The sequence below is a fragment of the Solanum pennellii genome, chromosome 2, assembly GCF_001406875.1.
Source record: "Solanum pennellii chromosome 2, SPENNV200".
In the NCBI taxonomy this organism is placed as follows: domain Eukaryota; kingdom Viridiplantae; phylum Streptophyta; class Magnoliopsida; order Solanales; family Solanaceae; genus Solanum; species Solanum pennellii.
This window is the reverse complement of record NC_028638.1, coordinates 54,665,099-54,684,912: the sequence shown is the minus strand read 5'-3', so window position 1 is coordinate 54,684,912 and position 19,814 is coordinate 54,665,099. Positions and strand designations below refer to the sequence as shown.

Below are 19,814 nucleotides of genomic sequence, written 5' to 3'. Positions count from 1 at the left end.
TGATTTTGTTATTTTGAACCGATTATTCATCATTTTCATCAGTAAATATATTTTCATTTCACATTTACCGAATATTCCATCACTACTTTAGAACTAATGTAAAAAATTATGTAATACAACGTAAGCAACAACTATATAGGGTGTTTTTGTAAAAGATAAAAGTTTAGGGTAAACTTTCAATTTTTAAAAGATCTCAAATAATGATATTTGGCCCAACTACTATTTTTTTCTAGTATTTGAGAATTTGAGATATATGCCAAAAATATTTGCCAAATAATGACAAAGTGTATGGACAAATGCTATTTGCCAAGTTTTTTTCCAAATATTATTTGAAAAATCTATGTCCAAACGGACCCTTAATATACACAGTAAACTACTCTGACTTTACCTGGAATTTGTATTATCCGTTCTCTTTTCCTATTTTATTATAGTAGCATCTTTATTTTAAGATTTCAATTTATATGTCTCATTTTAAGAGTTTAAATTAGAGTCGCTGATATAGGCTAGGTCCGTTGAGCCAGTCTGGCCTAATTTGAAATTTAATAGCCTAATTTGAATAAACATGCTGATTTGTGGGGCTTAAGAAATATTGATAGAGCCGGCTCGTGGGCCAATAAAAATTAATCAATAAATATTTTATAATATTAAAATTTAAAATTAAAGAGAATCAAACTCAAAATAATTAGATTAATATTTATATTTAGATTTTCTACCTTTACTTGAAAAAAACTTAATAAATATTATAAAGATAATTTTAGAGATAAAGTTTTAAAACACACCTAAAGTATATCATCTTTTTAAGTTTGGGATAATGCCCAAGTACCCCCTCAACATATGCCCGAAATCTCAGAGTCACACTTATACTATACTAAGGTCCTATTACCCCTGAACTTATTTTATTAATAATTTTTTACCCCTTTTTAGCCTACGTGGCACTATCTTGTGGGCCCAATGATGGTTGATTTTTTTTTTCAAACTAGTGCTACGTAGGCTAAAAAGGGGTAGAAAATTACTTATAAAATAAGTTCAGGGTGGTAATAGGACCTTAGTATAGTATAAGTGTGTCTGTGGGATTTCGGGCATAGGTTGAGGGGGGTACTTGTGTGTTTTCCCTTTAAGTTTCATACGTAAACTATTGAGAGTGTGAGTTTCATACCTAAATCATCACTTTTTTAGTTTGAGAAACACATATCTCTCAATAGTTTAAGTATATGAAACTAAAAAAAGAGAAAGAGATAGTTTAGGTGTTTTTGACACTTATGTCATAATTTTATTTGTGGATTGATTAATAAGTAGTAACATTAGCATTATGTAATATTGTTTTGTCAATATTTGTGATAATATTTTTTAAATTATACTACCTCTGTTTAAAAAAGAATGACATATTTTCATTTTCAGTTTGTTTAAAAAAGAATGACTTTTTTTTTTGGTAACCACTTTTCATGTGACATGTTTAATACCACAAGATTAATGAACAATTTTGTATATTTGACATAACTTTAATTTAGGACTACATGATCAAAAGTTTTTTTTATTTTCTTAAACTCCGTAGCAAGTCAAACTAGACCATTATTTGTGAAGGGAGTAATTTATAATTTAATTTAATAATTATAAAAAATATAATTTTTAAAAAAGTGGGCTGACCCGGCAAGCATGTAGCTCACATACTTGTGGGTTAGGCCGACCATTTTCTAACCACACAAAAAATAAGTTAGCCTGACTTGACCCGTAAAATGTCAAAACCTGTATGAATTAGCCCATGAAAAGGCTAGTCAATATTGACAATTTTAGTTAAAATAGAATAGTTATAGATACTTCTTCCGTTCGAAATTGTTTGTGATGTTGCGCTTTTCAAAAGTCAATTTGTCTAATTTTCAAAGTTAAATTAGATCACATTAATTCGATATTTTAGACAAAAAATTAGATATTCTAAAACTACATAAAAAATACTACAAATTCCAATTTTTTGCATATTAATATGATGAAAAATTACTTCTTAAAATATTAATCAAAATTTTTATAGTGTGACTCTAAAAATAGAAATCATGACAAAAGATTTCCGGACGAAGGGAGTATCTTTTTTGATTCTTGATAATATAGGTCATCTATATTAAATAAATAACTCAATCACCAATCTTTTTTTGAATAAGATAAATTTTATATTAATAAAAAAAAAAAAAATCTAGTTATTAATATAGGAAATATTTATTGTCAATTAAAATAAATAAGCACTAGAATAAAAAATTTACAAGAAATAATATATTTTGTACATTACGTAACTTCTTCTTTTTGTTTCTTCCGCGTGTATTAATTATTAATAAATAATTAATTAATTCTAAAACTATAAATAGACCCTATATTGAGGCGCTTTGTAAAATCACAACTATATTGCCCTGCTTTTTGATTACGCTACCGTGGACTACTCCACTGGATTACTGATCTTTTCAAATTAAGCTACCGGCGAGTACTCCACCGGATTACTGATCTTTTCAAATTACGCCACCGGCGAATACTCCATCGGATTACTTATCTTTTCAAATTACGCTACCGGCGAGTACTTCACCGGATTACTGATCTTTTCAAATTACGCAAATTACGCCACCGGCGAGTACTCCACCGGATTACTGATCTTTTCAAATTAGTTACCGGCGAGACTCCACTAGATTACTGATCTTTTCAAATTACGCTACCGGCGAAGTACTCCACAGGATTGCTGATCTTTTCAAATTACGCTACAGACGAGTACTCCACCGGATTACTGATCTTCTCAAATTACGCATCCGGCGAGTACTCCACCGGATTACTGATCTTCTCAAATTACGCCACCGGCGAGTACTCCACTGGATTTCTAATCTTGACTACCGCAGTACCATTGCAGTGACGATGTCCGATCATTATCTTGGTATTCTACTGCTCTTCCTAATATTTTGACATTGTTTCCATTTAAACGAACTAGGAATAATCCAGAATAATGTATATTGTCAGATTTTTTTGGAGTTCTTTAAAAAAATCAAGATCAAAACCTATCTTGGTATTCTTCCTCCAATGTTAGCTATTCTTGGAATTCTTGCCTACAATACATCGATAATTCTTTGTTGGAAATTGTTACTAAAACTCATGGGAAGACCAAATGTATATAGCAAGGTTTTGAAGATAAAGTTCTTTTAGTTTTGTTCGTAGAAACCATTAAGCTAGGTATAAAACAACTAACCTGGTTTTTGTTCTTGCCATTGTTTAGAGGTAGACAAGTGTTTTTATGTTGGTATTGATGATTGTTGTTAAGATGTTGTACAAACGTTCCTGATACATTCTTTTGGTGATGTATTTTACAACCAACAAGTTCGAAGGAAGCAATTGCACTCCATGTACTTCTAGTTTTCCTCAAACTCTCCATGTACTTCTAGTTTTCCTCAAACTCAAACAAGTAAAAAAAAAGTTGATTACATACTTCAATACTAAAGCTGTACTCTGATCTGAATAAGCTTTTGGTTTGCATATATAATCTAAAAGCCCAAAGAGGGTTCTTGCATTCTCTGAAAGAGTTGAAAGAGTCTCTGCTGTGAATCGCCCTTGTACATTCTAGTGTCTTCTTCAAAATTGTTGATGTTGAAAGGTCTATCTTTGATACACCAGTTAACTCAAGGTTATTTCACGTCTAGTTTCTTAGTTTTTGTTTATTTGCATTCAGTGAGGATGACCTGCTTTGCACAGGTGCTTTGTGCTTCTCTGTTGCCGCTATTGTCCTGTGGATTCGGGATTCATTTGATTTCTCTTAACAAATTGAGTGCAATCAATTGTTCATTCAAGCTTTCAGGATACTTTTCAGGTCCTGATGTTTACACAATGGAAGTATACAAGCATGGATAAAGAGATGCGATAAGTTATCTTTTCTACACTCTGTTTAATTCTAGCAGTTATCTTCATTGACAATACAGTCATTGTCATGTTCTACAGCACACGACAGATGAGCGATTTCATTTGGAAGAACTTTGTGAGAAGGTAATGATAGCTTATTGAACTATTGCTCAACTGAAAAAAATGAAACTTCATGCGCTACCGTGTTTCAAAGCTTTTGAACTAATCGTGATTTGTTGTCATAAAGTTTAATTTTTTTGTCACTATATCACCTTTTTGGTGAAACTACACAAACTTCTACTTTTCTTGTTCTTATTACTCTCTCTGGTATAACTCAAAAAGGCAATTTAATATGCTATCTCTTGAGCTGAAAAACTGTTGTTTGGAATTGCACCTCAGGTGGATATATGAGATTTAGGAGAAAGTTCCATTTCGTGATGCATCTTCTCTGTCTCATAAGGCTAATTTATGTTTGCCGCCCTAATAGATTTTAAAGCTTTTAGTTGATTCGTGTGTTGGCTTGGCAAAGTTCAGTTTCCTTACCCCCAAACAAATCGCCCTTTTCGTGAAATTACAAATGTCCTTACTCTGTCTTCCATGGAGTTCAATAAAATATGTTTTCTCTTGAGCCGAAAAACTGTGGTTTGTCACGGCAACTCAGGTGGATTTATGAGATTTTGGATTTAAATTTCCATTTCAGGGTGTTACTTCTCCATCTCATAAGGCTAACTATGCTTGCAGCCACGACGGAGTTCGAGTTTGGTTTCGTAAATTTCAGTTTCTTTTTCTGATTACACCACTCTTTTGGTTAAAGTATACATGACTTTCCACGTCTCTTATTTTTATTACTCTCTCCAGTAACTCAAAATAGCAATCAAAGATGTTTTCTCTTGAGCTCAAAAACTGTTGCTTGGCATGACATCTCAAGCGGGTCAGTGAGATTTTGGAGAAAGTTTAATTTCATGGTGTTTCTTCTCTTTCTCATAAGGCTAACTGATGTTTGCATCTATGACAGGTTCTGTGATTTTTAGCTGATTAGTGTTTTGACTTGGCAAAGTTCAGTTTATTTCCCACCCCTCACCGAACCACCCTTTTCGTGATATTACACATGCACTCCCTCTTTTGTTATTCTTATTACTCACTCTGCTATGTTTTATACAAATTTCAGTTTTTGGAGGTTTTCATCTGTCGATGTTCTATCAAATATGTTACTGTCAAGCAAAAGAATTGTTTCTTGGCATGACACTTCTGGTGGGTCTGTGAGATTTTGGGAAAAGTTTCATATTTTGGTCTTTCTTCTCTTTCTCATAGGCAATGTGATTCTTGCAGCCATGCTGGGTTTCAAAGCTTTTGAGCTAGTGATGTTTTGGCGTCACAAAGTTTAATTTCTTTTTGTCACTAAATTACCCTTTTGGTGAAACTACATGACCTTCTACTTTTCTTGTTCTTATTACTCTCTTTGGTATAACTCAAAAAGCAATTTAACATGTTCTCTCTTGAGCTGGAAAGTTGTTGCTTAGCATGGTTCCTCAGGTGGGTATATGAGATTCAGTAGGAAGTTCCATTTCATGGTGCATCTTCTGTGTCTCATAAGGCTATTGATGCTTGCAGTCATGACAAATTTCAAAGCTTTTGAGTGGATTCGTGTTTTAGCATGGCAAAGTTCAGTTTCCTTCTTTCCCTTGACCAAGCCACCCTTTTCCTGAAATTACATATGACCTTCCTCTTTTCTTATTCTTATTACTCTTTCTCTCTTCCGTTTTATAAACTATGATGTGGAGGTTTTGTCTTCCGTGCAAGTTTGATAAAATCTGTTTTCTCTCGAGCTGAAATACTGTTGCTTGGCACAACATCTCAGGTGGATCTATGAGATTTTGGAATTAAATTTCCATTTCATGGTGTTTCTTCTCCATCTCATAAGGCTAACTGATACCTGCAGCTACGACGGATTTCAATATTTTTGAGCTAATCGTGTTTTGGCTTCGCAGAGGTCAGTTTGTTTTCTCACCAAACCACCCTTGTGTTGAAATGACACATGACCCTCCACTTTTCTTATTTTTATTACCCTCTCTGGCAAACTCAAAATGACAATCAAATGTTTTTCTTTTGAGCTGAAAAACTGTTGCTTGGCAATTGGCATGGCATCTCAAATGCATCCTACATTTTGGAGAAAGTTCCATTTCATGTTGTTCCTTCTGTCTCATAAAGCTAACTAATGCTTGCAGGCTGCAGCCATGACAGGTTCCTAAGCTATTGAGCTGATTCGTGTTTTGACTTGACAAAGTTTAGTTTCTTTCTCACCCCTCACCTAACCACCCTTTTCGTGATATTACACAAGCACTTCCTCTCTTCGTATTCTTATTACTCACTCTGCTTTGTTTTATACACAATGAAGATTTTGAGGTTTTCATCCTTCGATATTTTATCAAACATGTTGCCTGTGAAGCTAAAGAACTGTTGCTTGGCACGACATTTCGGGTGGGTTAGTGATGTATTTTACATCCACCAGTTCGAAGGAAGCAAATGCACTTCAAGTACTTTCTAGTTTTCCTCAAACACAAACAAGTAAAAAATTTGATTTACATGCTTCACTTCTAAAGCTATACTCTGATCTTATTGATCTTTTGTTGTGTATATATAATCCGGAAGCCCAAACAAGGTCTTGCATTCTCTGACCCTTGTGCACCCCTTCAAAATTGTTGATATTGAAAGGTCCATATTTGATACAACAGTTAACTCTGGTTTTTATGATGTTGTTTATTTGCATGCAGTGAGGATGACCTGCTTTGCCCAGGTGCTTCTCCTTCTCCGTTGCACTATTGTCCAGTGGGTTCGGGATTCATCTGAGTTCCCTTAACAAATTGAGTGCAAGCAATTGTTCGTTCATACTTTCAGAATACATCTCTGGTGGGGTTCATCTGAGTTCCCTTAACAAATTGAGTGCAAACAATTGTTCATTCAAGCTTTCAGGATACATCTCAGGTCCTGATGATAAGTTATCTTTTCTACACTTTTGTTTGATTCTAGCATTTAACTTCATTGAACATTACAGTGTGGTGACGGGCTACGAATTATTTTCAGTCGAAAGGTAATGTTATTAAATTTCTTCGGAGGGTTAGGTATCTTGCTGATATTATCTCAATCAAATATGTTAGTAACTCTCACAACCTAATGTTTCTCTTATCAGGCCAAGTGTGAAATGAAACTTGTTAACATTTGGAATAGCAAATTACAAGCTCAAGGGGAGTGCACAAGTACACGTGATGGGAAGTCAAAAGAAGATGAACCATTCCTGTCATTTGTTCATGACCTGAATAAGAATTAACAGCTGAATGTTTCTAGTGCATGTTTCAGTTAAGTAGCTGCATTTCTTTCTCCCACTTCTCAAGATTATCTTAGACTGCATTCTTATTAATCATGAAAGCCTTAGAGATTACAATGTCTATTTCTTAGTCTCCTGCACTACAGTCTCTTTCATATTCCATCTTGCATATGTTCTGATTTTGTAACAGAATTGTCATGCCTGGCTTTTTTTTGCTCAAGTTTTCACAATTTGCACCAACAGAAACTGAAGTTTCTGGGAGAAAATGGAGGGACTTCCCTCCAGATATTACAGTTGTTTACCTTAGCTATATCTCAGATATTCTTGGGACTTCTTCTCTATTTATTTTGTTAAGATGATAAATTTTTACTTTTTCCAATATGAGATGCAGAGTGGTATTGGAACAACGAATCTTAAGAATCAGGATTCTATACTCAATGTCACTTGTGACGTCTTGCATTTTATCGGTGATTAATCAGTTCCTGATACCATTGATAAAAACTGCCTAGAGGGTGCCAAAGTTCTCGAACAGGTTGATAATAAGTTTATTCCGATTGTGGCGAACACAACAATTGCTATAATTGATCAGATCCATTCTGTCCTTTCTATTGTCCGTTATGACCATTCTTTGTTTCTCATGAATTTCCTTATAATGCATTTACTTTAAATGATTGTTTCTCTTAGGGATCCTTTGGTTGGACATAAGCAAAAATAAATCTCAGCATAAACTTCCACATAAACAGTATAACATTTGTTTGCTGCATGCATAACTATGTTATCACTCAGTTATCCCCATAAGAAGAATAAGCTTGACATAACTGATGCAGCATTTGGTTCTGGAAAAATGAGGATGACAGGCTATCTTGATCCTAAGCAAGAATTGGCACCTATTTTATCTGATAAGGATATTGGTTTCGAGTCTTCAACCATGCTTTTGCAGGTCATGCTTGAAATTGGTTACCAGTCAGTGGCGGAGCCAGGAATTTAACAAAGGGTGTCCAGAAATAGCAACTTGTTATGTTAAGGGTGTCCAAAATATGTTATTTAATCATTTCGTATATCATTTTACTTATATATATGGGATTAGATCTGCAACATTCATTCGCAAGCTTCAAAATCATGTACTAGGTAAATTAATATCTTTGTTTAAATTTTCATCACACAACCAGTTGCACTAAATTTTGCAAGATTCATTGAAGTTAAACTAAGTCTGTGCATAAAGTTGTATGTTTTGGTTAAAGCAGTTACCTTTAATGTGATTCACAGGTAGCCAACATCTGTCACCAAGCATGGCAAGCACTGAAGATAAGCAGTTGTAATTATGCTTTTTAAGTCCTTGAGGATGTGTAAGAGATAAATTTTGAGTAATGAACATTAATAAGCTGGTCTTGTCCAATGAATTCCCATGTGGTTTCTGTCAGTGCATCCTTTTCTTTTTTTCCAGTGTACTTTACCAGATTTGTTTAAGGATATTCCTATTCTTTGACTGTTACCAGAGAAAGTGATCTCTTTTGACCAAGGGATTGCTATTTTCATGTTGATGACTTTATAAGTCTCCAAAAGCCAGTAGAGTTTTCATCCGTCGTTAGCTCTACTCAAAGTGTCAAATTTAGTTCCACAAAAATGTAGCCAAATTTACTTCTCTAAAATGTTTTGAGTAAAAGTGCTCCTGATTGATATAAAAAATTATGTTAGGTATAAAGATACTTTTTAGATATGTAATAACAAAAATAACACACACTATGTAATCTTGCAATTAGTGGGTGACCAAACACTTACTAGGTGTGTAAATAAAAGTTTACTTTTTACAGAATCATATATATTAAAATCTTAATACAAATACCAAAATCTGTTTTTAACTTTGAAATGAATGCCTAGGTGGAGGTAGGAATATATACACTTCAAATAGCTTATATTTAACATTATTCATTTTTAAAAAACTAACATTTACAACATTTATACCTCACTAGAAACATACAAACTTCTATACAAGTATTTATTTTTGTTTTCATCTGAGAAAAGTTTGAAACATTATCTTCTTAGTATATACTACTAATAATATTTATATCTTGATGTTTATGTGTATCGAGCGCGTCATTTTTTGAATATTCTTTTTTCATTATATCACATTATAAAATAATTTTAAAAAATTATGGTCGTAAATCTCGGACCAGAAATGCCTAGCTGGACCTAAGTTTTATTGTGAAATTCTTTGATTTTTTTTTTCATTTTGAAGAAAAAACTAAAGGAAAAAAATGCAAAATTTGACAACTTTGTCTGCCGTGTTCCATTTTTCAACTCATAAACTTTCTTATACTATTATATGTTTCTAAAACATAAAAAGTCAGCAATTCATAATCTCAACATTAAAATTGTGTCGGTTATTCATCAAATATGTTTCTAACACGTTAAACTATGTTAATATTGTATAATAATAATAATAATATTGTTATTAAATACATTTTAATTTCATCTATAGATAGTTTGAAAAACTTATTAGTTTGGTTTAAACTTACTGATTGTTCACACTTGAGAGACGTTTTGTTATTAAGGAGATTATTTCAAAATTTAGTTATTTATACATTATTTATTACAATTTTATTATAGATATAATTCATAACTTAAATATATTTTAATTAGGTGATATTGTAAATTAATAACTAAATAAGGTAGGCATATAATTCACTAACCGATGTATCATTGTTGATGAATTGAGTTCAAAATTTGATTAAAAGGTGGTAATAATGGATAACAAGCAGTTGGAGGGCAGAAAGTATGTGCTAAATGAGCTGTTAAGTTTTGACATTGCCTTTTACCTTAATATATGCGTTACTCCACATTATTAATTTTAAAAAAATCGTGTTCATTTTCTAAAGCAATTAAAAAGATAACTTATTTACTAATGATCGTGATGGTACAGTGAATAAATTATTTATTTTTAATTAAAATTTTTGAATTTTTATATACTGAATATGATATTCGTAAAAAGCAAAAGGAAAAAAATAGAGGTTAGTAAAAGGGCAAATTACAGTTGAGTAAAAGTTTAAAGTTTCAACTATAAATAAGGTAGTCCACATGCATCTCTCAAAAAGAAGAAGGAAGAGCTTAGCTAAGAACTCTAGAGGTTGCGAGAAGATATTACTGTAGCAATGGAGGCGGTGAGAAGGAGGAGCTTTGGTTGGCCGACAATGGCGGTGGTGCTAGCATGCGCTTTGCTCGTGATGCTGCCTCAAGTGTACTCGATTCGGTACATTGTGGGATCGAGATTTGGGTGGACTAACAGTGTCAATTACACCAATTGGGCTAAGGACAAACATTTCTACAACGGAGACTGGCTCTGTAAGCTCTGGATCTACTCTTCTTTCAGCTCATTCTTAAGATTTTCTTCTGTTCTTAGCTTGTTTCTACTAATAAGAAATTTGTCCGGATCTTAGATATACCCGGGGTTTAGTATAAATATGAGTATAATTTTGTTTCTATAGTTGGAGCTCGGAGCCTTAGTTCTGTTTAAGCTCTGTGGTTTACGCTGGGTTTCATTTATTTGTTTGCTGCTTTCTATAATTGGAGCTCTGCCTTTTCCGGTGCTAATTAGTAGGAGTAATTTTCTGAAGCTTTGATTGACTTAATGTTGCTAGATAGTGAAGGTCTGGTGTAAATTGCCTTTTTTTTCTGTGAAGGAGTGAATTGTTTTCTAAAATTAGAATTCTTCTGTGTCGTTCAGATCTATGTTTTTAGCTTGCATTTAGAATGACATTTACTCTGTTTATACCTAATTTGAATTATAGAGTTTCCAGCTGGGCATTTTCAGTGATGAAAGTTTGAAGTTTTTCCTTTTATGACTGCTTTTAGCTGGCAGCTTCTTCATAAAGGCAATGGTGTTCCGTTTGAAATTAAATGTTGCCCTTTCCTTTTTTGGGTGGTTTATTTAGATCTAAATCGCACACATATGATACTGTTTTACAATGAATGAAAGCATAATCTTGAATTACTTGTCATTTTAGTGCTATAGTTGCGATATCATAAACAGTCTCCACACGTTGTAATTTTCTCTTTTGGATATACATTTGTCCCCCGCATTTCCTATATGCTGGTTGTTTTTATTATTATATCAAGAAGCTACAGTTGTGATACCACCATTCTTCACACATCGTAAAGTTCTCTTTTGGATGTACATTTACCCCCGGTATTTCCTTTATGCTGGTTGTTTTTACATAAAGAAGCTACAGTTCTGATATCACCATTCTTCACACATCGTAACGTTCTCTTTTGAATGTACATTTGCCCCCAGTATTTCCTTTTTGCTGGTTGTTTTTACATAAAGAATATTCCTTTATTACTTATAAGAAGAAAAAAAATTGTGTCATCCCCAAATTCCTGCTGTATTCATGATCTTCACTGTCCGTAGTTTTATGTGACTGTAGAGATGGCTAAGCAACTTCTCCATGGATCTCAAACTTGTTTTTTTTCCATTTCTAAATTGCGTTAGCACAGACAGATTAGCTGTTATGTGAGCCATTGATTAAAGAAATTGTTCTATGCTTCTTGTCAGTAGAAGGTAAATCCAATTTTCTTCCGGTGACTGTAAAATTCTGTCTTTACTCTCAACTGTTTTTGTTTGGATCTGAAGTTCAAGTAACCACTTCTGTCTGACATTCTAATCTTTAAGCCAATTTGCAACAATTAAATGCTTATAAAAATGGATTTGGTAGGACATTATAGCTAAACAAAAGAGAAATAAAACATTGGATAAGATAACTATTCCAGCCACATGCTTAGATGTCAGCCTCATGGCTGATCCTGTCCAGAATCATCCAGTTGTTCTGTAGGGACAAATATGTTTGTCACAGTTCTGGTTCCAGCTAATGCTGGACAAGCGTTGCTATTCTCTAATCTAGTTTAGTGCATAATGTGTAATCTATTGAAGAAATATTTTATCATTTTCAAACGGCTCAATGATGTATAAGTGTGTACTTGTGCATATACATGTGTAGTGTTTGCCGATTTCTATGCTTATCTTGCCTCGCAATTACTTAGACACATTACAAGTTATTCAGTCTGTATAGTAAAGAACTCTTAGTTTTGTAAAATATTGAGATATCTTCAGTTATTTGTCGTTGTTTAGTAACTCTTCTTCTCCCATCCCAGTTTTTGTGTATGATAGGAACCAGATGAATGTGCTTGAGCTAAACAAGACAGACTACGAGAGCTGCAATACTGATCATCCTCTCCACAATTGGACCACTGGAGCAGGAAGGGACGTTGTTCCGCTTAATGTGACTAAAACCTACTATTTCGCTAGCGGGAAAGGATACTGTTATGGAGGCATGAAAGTGGCTATTCATGTTGAAAAGGCACCTCCACCTCCAAAAGCTGCTCCAGTACGCAGCAGTTCAACAAATTTGCTCAACTCATTTAAAGGACAGATAATGATACCAGCTCTTTTCGCAACCGCTGCTGTGTGGGATGCATTTCTTCTGCTCTGGTAGGATGGTTAAGTGAACCATACATGCTGGATGCTTCAGATAATTAGTTAAACCAAGTGTCAAGAAAGTGTTTAGATTTATTTTTTGTGTGCTTGTATTTTCTCTTTTCTTGAAAGTTACCATCTTTTTTTTTTTACCACCAAGTGCCATTATCATTTGACCTGAAAATCAATTTTTTATTTCAGATCAAATTGGTGTGTGGGTGGTTGATCTGAAAAATTTGTTTATTTATGTTGTTACCTAAACAAGTTTACAATTGTTTTATTGGAGAAATTGATTGCGTGGATCACGGAGACCTTTCATGTTACTCTTTTCATTTGTTATACCTCTCTTAATTACTTATTGTTGTATGTTAGCTGTCTCGATTTGACTTTGGAGAGTTACAGTATATTCCAAGTCATCTAAAGTAGTTATGCAAAGTTTGTCTTCATATTAAAGAGCTCACATGATAGATTGTGATCATTTTAGGTTATGTATTACCTAAAAGAGGAAAATAAGTTGCGTGTGTTATTTCAATGGGTTCAAATACTACCTGGCAAAGGAAATGGTGGCCCCTTGCCATGTGACTTGATGATTCTGTTCTCACAAATTAATTAACAGCTGGTTTCCAATAATGTAATATACATATATATTTTTGGGATTAATTTGGGGTTGAAGATAACGAATAAAATATTGTTTTGTGCCATTTTTTTGTTCAGTGCGTTTGTTTGATTTTTTATTAACCTGTTCAATATTTTTCCAACTTCTTTTGGTTTCCTATCCAACGCCAATAATTTTGCCAACACACATTTGCAGTAATCTGAATTTTTTGGTCTCCAAACGAAAAATGGGCAGGTGTTTGGCCATGTTTAACTTTTTTGCCGATTTGAACTTTCAGAAAAAACTAGTTGAATTTTAGAATTTTCAACAATTTCAAAAATAACAAAATAGTTTTTACTTTTTTCACTTTAGATTACTCACGATTTTTCAAAAAAAAACACACTCTAATTTCTGTGTGTAACCTCAAAAAACTTTAATTTTTAAATATCATTTTTTTATAAATAAAAAATACATTTATTTAAAAAAATCACAATAAAATATGATCAAATGCTCAAAGTAAGCATTAATTTGAATTTTTGAAGATCTTTTTGCACCCGTTTTTTTTAACTAACGTAAGAGGTTCTGTCAATCGGATTCTTGTTTCTTCTGGGCCTAGTTCTGTAATTTCAATGAATTGAATGCATTTATGGACTGGCCATTTGCACTTTTGTCTTTTCTTATGCTTGTCTTTGAATTTTGTCTCCAGTAATGAAATTAAAAAATTTCGCACAGTATAGGTTTATATTTTTATATTATAACATTTAACAAGTTATGTTATTTTAATTTTAAAAAACTTATTTCTCATCAGATGTAAGTTTGATGACTAAAGACAAACAATAAAAACCAACTTATTTGTAGGATAAAAATTAAAGATCATGTTTTTGGTTTTAAAAATGAATTTAAATATTTTAAACAAAGGAAAATGTGTCACATAAATTGAGATAAATTAAAAAAAATTACATTAGTTGAGTCTTGTTTTTACACTCTATTCATCGTGTTAAAAAAAATGAAATTATATAGACAATAATTACACTAAAGGATAGTTTAGTACGTAGGATGGAATAAATAAAAACATATCAAAGAGATTATTTTATTCCACATTTTAGTACAAATTGTGGAATAATATAACTTTGAGATTAGCTAATATCTCAAACCAGGCATAAGATTGATTCAATTTCGATTTCACGATATTATATTTTATTCCTCGTACCAACACTCCCTTGAAGTAAGAATTGTTTACCCACGGTTTTGCTTCTGTTAGCCGAATTCATCTCAACCCAAATAACTTTTGAATGAGAAAATAAATTGCATAGTTACTAACTTCCATTTTATCGTCTTAAAACCATCTCAATTCTCAAATCATCCATTTGACGTCTCTAAGCATTCTATTTTGCAGTAACAAGAAATTGGGAAAGCTTAAATTAGCTAATAAAAATGTGGTTTTTGCCAACGTGTTTTCATTTATGACCTGTTTATATATTACTTTAGCTCATTGTGATCTTCCAAATTCAATCCCTTAAAAATTTGAATCGATATGTAATCCAAAACTAATTCATAAAAATCTTATTAAAATATTTAAACAACTACTTTTATATTTAAAATGTGGCATATAACCCTGACTAAAAAAAATAAAAAAATATTAGATACTTGAAAAGCAAACTAAATAAATTAAAACATACTAAACATTAGATAGTTAAATTATGACCGTTTATCAACCAATTTTAGCCCAATCAATAATGATATATCGATTTCTTAGCCTAATTCAAGTTCAACTTAACCCGCTTATTTGACATGATATTTTGAAACAAATCAGTAGTGTAGGGCCACACACCAACGGAGAAAAATGCATCAAAGGTCCTAAATCGACGAATAGTAAAAAAAAAGGACATAATTAGTCATTTCTTTGCCATTTATTTCGTTACTCATTTGGTATGCGTGAGGATTCACGCAGACTTACCCCTATTATTTCTCCCTGTATATATATGGCTGTATCCTCACTGTCAAAATGCACCATATATATATGCTTATCAATCACTATTAAATACCAAAAAACAATAAAATTTCTTTTGAATTTGTAGTAATTGTATTGCTAATACATTTTCTTCAGCAAATTCCAACTTGAGAAAAATATCCTTATTTGTGCAAAATGACATTTGATCTAATGATGATAAGGTCGATGATGTTGTTAGGATTGATCAAATGTGCAGCCAGTGGACTTGACAAGGTGGGCGGTAAGCATGGCTGGGACCAGAATGTTAACTATACTGATTGGGCTTCTCATCAACATTTTTACGTTGGCGATTGGCTTTGTGAGACTCCTGATCCTTTGTATCTCATACTAACATGATTTAACTTGCATGATCTTCTGAGAACTAATTAAATGAATTGTTGAACCTTAACCGTGGTTCCGTTTCAGATTTTGTGTTTGACAAGCACTATTACAACGTGCTGGAGGTGAACCAGACGAACTATGAGCAGTGTATTGATAGCGATTTTATATCAAACATTACAAGGGGTGGGAGAGATGTTTTTCATCTAACTCAAGCAAGGCCTTATTACTTCATCAGCAGTGGAGGTTACTGCTTCCATGGAATGAAATTAGCTATAAATGTTGAACAACCTTTGCCAGCTTCTCCAGCACCTTCTTCATCAGACAAAACTAATGCTTCTCCACCCCAAATTGACAAACATTTGATTATACCAGTTTTCGCGAGTAGCACTCTTGTGTGGATGTTTTTGTTTGCTCAAGCTACATAGTCATGACTTCACTGTGTTTTCTACAGCCTGAGGAGGATTTAATCTTTATGGATTTACATTTCTTTCACACAGACACAAATACATATCTAGGTTTATCTTAATTTTGAGTTCGGAAAATTGTTTGTGTTTCAAAGTTTATTAGGCAAGCAGCTAGGAGTGTTTTTCGTTTTTGATTCATTATTGAATTCCCTGTCAAATGTTGCATTCTATTGTACTTTTTGAATTTATTTGTTAGAATTCCTGGTTCCGCCATTATTACTATCCCTCGTAAGCAGGTAACCCCTGACCAATTGGTTGCTAAACATCTTTCAAATCATACAGAAGATAGAAAAAAGTACTCTGTAGTTCTATTCAGAAAGAGGCATAGAGTAACCGGAATGGTTTACCTACGAATATTAATATGATCTTCACTAATGCACCAACCATTAGCAAATAGCAATGCTTCTGAAAACCCAAAGCTAATAAGATTAAAAATTCTCTCTGCAAACTAGAACTATTACTAAATTATGTTAACTTTCATACTGATAACTCTCAAAAGAAAATCAATAGTACTTCTATCTGTTCATGAAGCTGCTATTACTTACTGGTAGAAAGTTTGCTGTGTATAGCAATTGCTTGAGAAATTAGGCTAGGAGCATCACTAGAATCTTGAGGAAGCAACGTAACGGTCCTGATCTTGTTTTTCTTCTCGAGCACTTCAACATACTGCTCAGCAACCCTTAAAACTAGTAGCATCAGAACCTCCATCTTCAAGAATTGCTCTTGATACCTCAGTAATTGCATGCGCAGTCGCTTGAGCATTAAATATAATAGCATCAGCTTCTCCCTTAACTCTATCCACTTGGTCTTTTTTAGCAGCCTCCAGTCTCCAAAATCACAGCCATTTTCTTCCCATCTGCTACATTTACATCAGCTTGTCTTTGTCCTTCAGAAATCAGTACTTTCGCCCTTTTCTTACGCGCTGCTTCAGCTTGTAATTCCATAGCCACTCTTACACCTTCCGGTGGTGTTATATCCTTGATCTCATACCTTAGACACTCTAATTCCCAATCAGTACGTAAAGGCCAATAGTTAATCGCATTAAGTATGCTTCTATTCAATTCAACTCGCTCTTCAAAAGTCTTGTCAAGCGTAATTTTCCCAAGCTCACTACGCGTAGTAGTTTGTGCTAACTGGACTACAGCGTAAATAGGGTCCTCTGCTCCATATGAGGCTAAAACAGGATCAATAATTCTTATATAAAGTACACCATCCAGTTCAATTGGCACATTGTCTTTGGTAATTCCAGTTTGTCTTGAAATTAGAATTGCTTGTTCAGTGTACATATTGTATCTTATCGTTCAACTACGTAGACTTGTTGTTGAGGGACAAAGTGAATGCCAAAATTTTTGGGTGGTTTGATTTTGTAATTGGTGCTGAAGTTTCGGACGGAAGAGGAGGAGATATGTGAAGGGATTATATGTTTGCGGAATTGCTGTGAAGAAGTTGAGAGGTATCTGCTAAACTGCATTGATTTTCTAATGATTTTAATGGCGTTGAGAGAACTTCCTTTGTAGAAACTCATCATTTTTGATGAATTTCTTGTGAACAGTTCTAACTCTTCTGGAGTTTTCTCTATTGTTGTGTTGGAGTGAAGTTCTTGTTGTTTGATGAACAAGTTAAGTATTTGGTTTCTTTTGTACAGGAATAGAGGAAAGACTCAAAATAGTCCCTCATTTTGGGGTTAAGGCTCAAAGTAAATTTTGAGTGTTCACTGATAGTTCTCCATGTTTGCAATATTGGTGCATTTTTTATTCTTTCCTAAAATTTTATCTATTTTTTAATATTAATTTTGTCCAAAATTTTATATAAGTAATGTCCAATCATATTTTTATATATTTAATAGAAATAATACTTCTATCTGAGATAAGGTGATAAGAAAAACACTTTATACTGTTCATTAGAAATATTACTGCATCTAAACTAAGAACATTTTATCATATGACTTTGCAGGAAAATAAAAAATTATACTATTGCAGGTGAAATTATCGTGATGAACCTCTCGACTTTACCTGCAATACAATTTCTACTAAACAAAACAAAATGTTTTTCTTCTCACTTTCTTTCATATGGAGTTGTTATGTCTAATAAATATATAAAATGACGATTGAACATCCCATACATAGGTTATCGATAAAATCAATGCTAAAAAATAGGTAAAATTTTGGAGGAGGACCAACAGTACACCAATATTACAAACATGAGGGACTATTAGCGCTTCATGTGAAAACACAAGGATCATTTTGAGCCTTAACCAAAAAAGAGAGACTATTTTAATCCTTTCCTCTACGGAAATATAACTCTTTATGTATTCTTTTTCTCCAAGAAATATTTTATAAAATAGAAAAAATTTAATATGAATTATTAATTAGTGAACGATATTTTAGAGGAATGGAGTCACAAAATCATAGAGTTACTATTTTCACTTTAACAAAAAAAAATTCACGAATATTTCTCATCTGAGAAGTTGGTTAAACACACCTCATCTATGAACCAAAAAGAACTTTTTTTAAAAAAAAAGAAAGAAAAGAGAAAAGTCTGAGAAAATATCTTCTAGGATAAATATATCTCTTTATCCTAATTTATGTGACACATTTCATGTTATTTGATACTCAAATAATTTAAGTTTGACAAAGAATTGACATATGGTATTTTTGATTTTTTTAAGTGAAATTTATATAAGTTATAAAAATTGACAATTCAAAATAATTAAAAGATATGCAAAAAAAATTACGATTTAAGATAAATTTGTTTGAATCTCAAAATTTAAAATATGTCACATAAATTGAGATGGAGAGAGTATAAATTTCATATTTTTAAATATATATTTTTTTGGTGAGTTAGGGCATGTTCAACACTACCGTCTATTTTACTCTCCAAATATATAATTTTCTATTTTTTAAAACAACTAACGTCAACCCAATTCTCTATTTTACTCTCAAAATAATTCTCTTCTCTCCTCGCTATTAATGTAATTATTTTTATTTCATTTTTATTTTCTTATTTCATAATATAAATTATTTCTTTGTTTTTTTGAAATAATCACTTTCTATTGTTTTCGTGTAATATTATTTTTTTTGGGTTTTCAAAATATCTATTTAATAATTATATTTTATTTTAAATTTCTAAATAACATATATTGCAACTAAATATTATATAATATACAAATCAATGAATACAAATTGCAAGCGAAAACACAATATCTTCAACGAGACGTAAATTAAAAAAATACGTTATTGTTATAAGAACTTGATCCACCGAAAACTCTTGTTATGATAAAATTATTATATTACATATTGTATTGCTACCTTGTATAATTAAATTAATTTTATCATTTTAATTTTGTCCATTCTTCGCACTAAAAATTAATAATCATATCAAATTATACTAAAATGATGAAAAAATTAAAGAATTAAAATATTATTAGTTCGGGATGAAGTTAATATAAATTAAATAATATATTTTTAAAATGTTATATTACATTCAAAAAGAATTACTAATATTAGAGATTTGATTAATGACTTTATATGAAAAATAATATGTTAATTACAAAATAATAGAAATAATACAAGTTTGGAGAAAGGGGTAAAAAATGCTCTTAAACTATGTGAAATAAATAAAAATGTCTTTCATTTGTAATTTGGTCCAAAAATGTCCTTACCGTCAATACTTTAGTTCAAAAATGTCATTGCAAGCAATATTTTTGTCCAAAAATGCCCTTATAGTTACTAAATGAGTCAAAAATGACCTTTCTGAAGAAATATATTATTTTATTCATT

The 19,814-nt window shown here is 32.2% G+C and overlaps 2 protein-coding genes, 1 long non-coding RNA gene and 1 pseudogene across 34 annotated transcripts; 3 read left to right on the top strand and 1 right to left on the bottom strand.

Annotated features, from left to right (window-relative positions):
* Positions 1–2,370: 2,370 nt before the first annotated feature.
* Positions 2,371–8,669, top strand: LOC107011948. Of its 32 annotated transcripts, none has more exons than XR_003576819.1 (7): positions 2,371–2,902; positions 3,689–3,711; positions 3,827–3,880; positions 3,955–3,999; positions 4,556–6,943; positions 7,043–8,305; positions 8,444–8,669. It is a non-coding gene; the product is annotated as an uncharacterized LOC107011948 (long non-coding RNA). The 32 variants fall into 32 exon arrangements; XR_003576820.1 differs by having other exon boundaries at positions 3,815–3,880; XR_003576818.1 differs by having other exon boundaries at positions 3,689–3,999; positions 4,556–4,612; positions 4,714–4,786; positions 4,871–6,943.
* Positions 8,670–10,251: 1,582 nt separating this feature from the next.
* On the top strand, positions 10,252–12,967 carry LOC107011647 (lamin-like protein). Its single transcript, XM_015211230.2, has 2 exons — positions 10,252–10,516; positions 12,323–12,967. The coding sequence occupies exons 1-2, from the start codon at positions 10,327–10,329 to the stop codon at positions 12,661–12,663; spliced, it is 531 nt and encodes a 176-aa protein (XP_015066716.1). The 5' UTR covers positions 10,252–10,326; the 3' UTR covers positions 12,664–12,967.
* A 2,296-nt stretch (positions 12,968–15,263) lies between these two features.
* On the top strand, positions 15,264–16,248 carry LOC107010607 (lamin-like protein). The gene is made up of 2 exons (XM_015209886.2): positions 15,264–15,548; positions 15,656–16,248. The coding sequence occupies exons 1-2, from the start codon at positions 15,386–15,388 to the stop codon at positions 15,994–15,996; spliced, it is 504 nt and encodes a 167-aa protein (XP_015065372.1). The 5' UTR covers positions 15,264–15,385; the 3' UTR covers positions 15,997–16,248.
* Positions 16,249–16,388: 140 nt separating this feature from the next.
* On the bottom strand, positions 16,389–17,712 carry LOC107010170 (annotated as a pseudogene).
* Between the last annotated feature and the right edge of the window lie 2,102 nt (positions 17,713–19,814).

Coding starts and splice junctions, on each gene's coding strand:
- LOC107011647 (XM_015211230.2), top strand. CDS start 10,327: ATGGAGGCGGTGAGAAGGAGGAGCTTTGGTTGGCCGACAATGGCGGTG. Junction 10,517..12,322: donor CTACAACGGAGACTGGCTCT/GTAAGCTCTGGA, acceptor CTCCCATCCCAG/TTTTTGTGTATGATAGGAAC.
- LOC107010607 (XM_015209886.2), top strand. CDS start 15,386: ATGACATTTGATCTAATGATGATAAGGTCGATGATGTTGTTAGGATTG. Junction 15,549..15,655: donor TTACGTTGGCGATTGGCTTT/GTGAGACTCCTG, acceptor GTTCCGTTTCAG/ATTTTGTGTTTGACAAGCAC.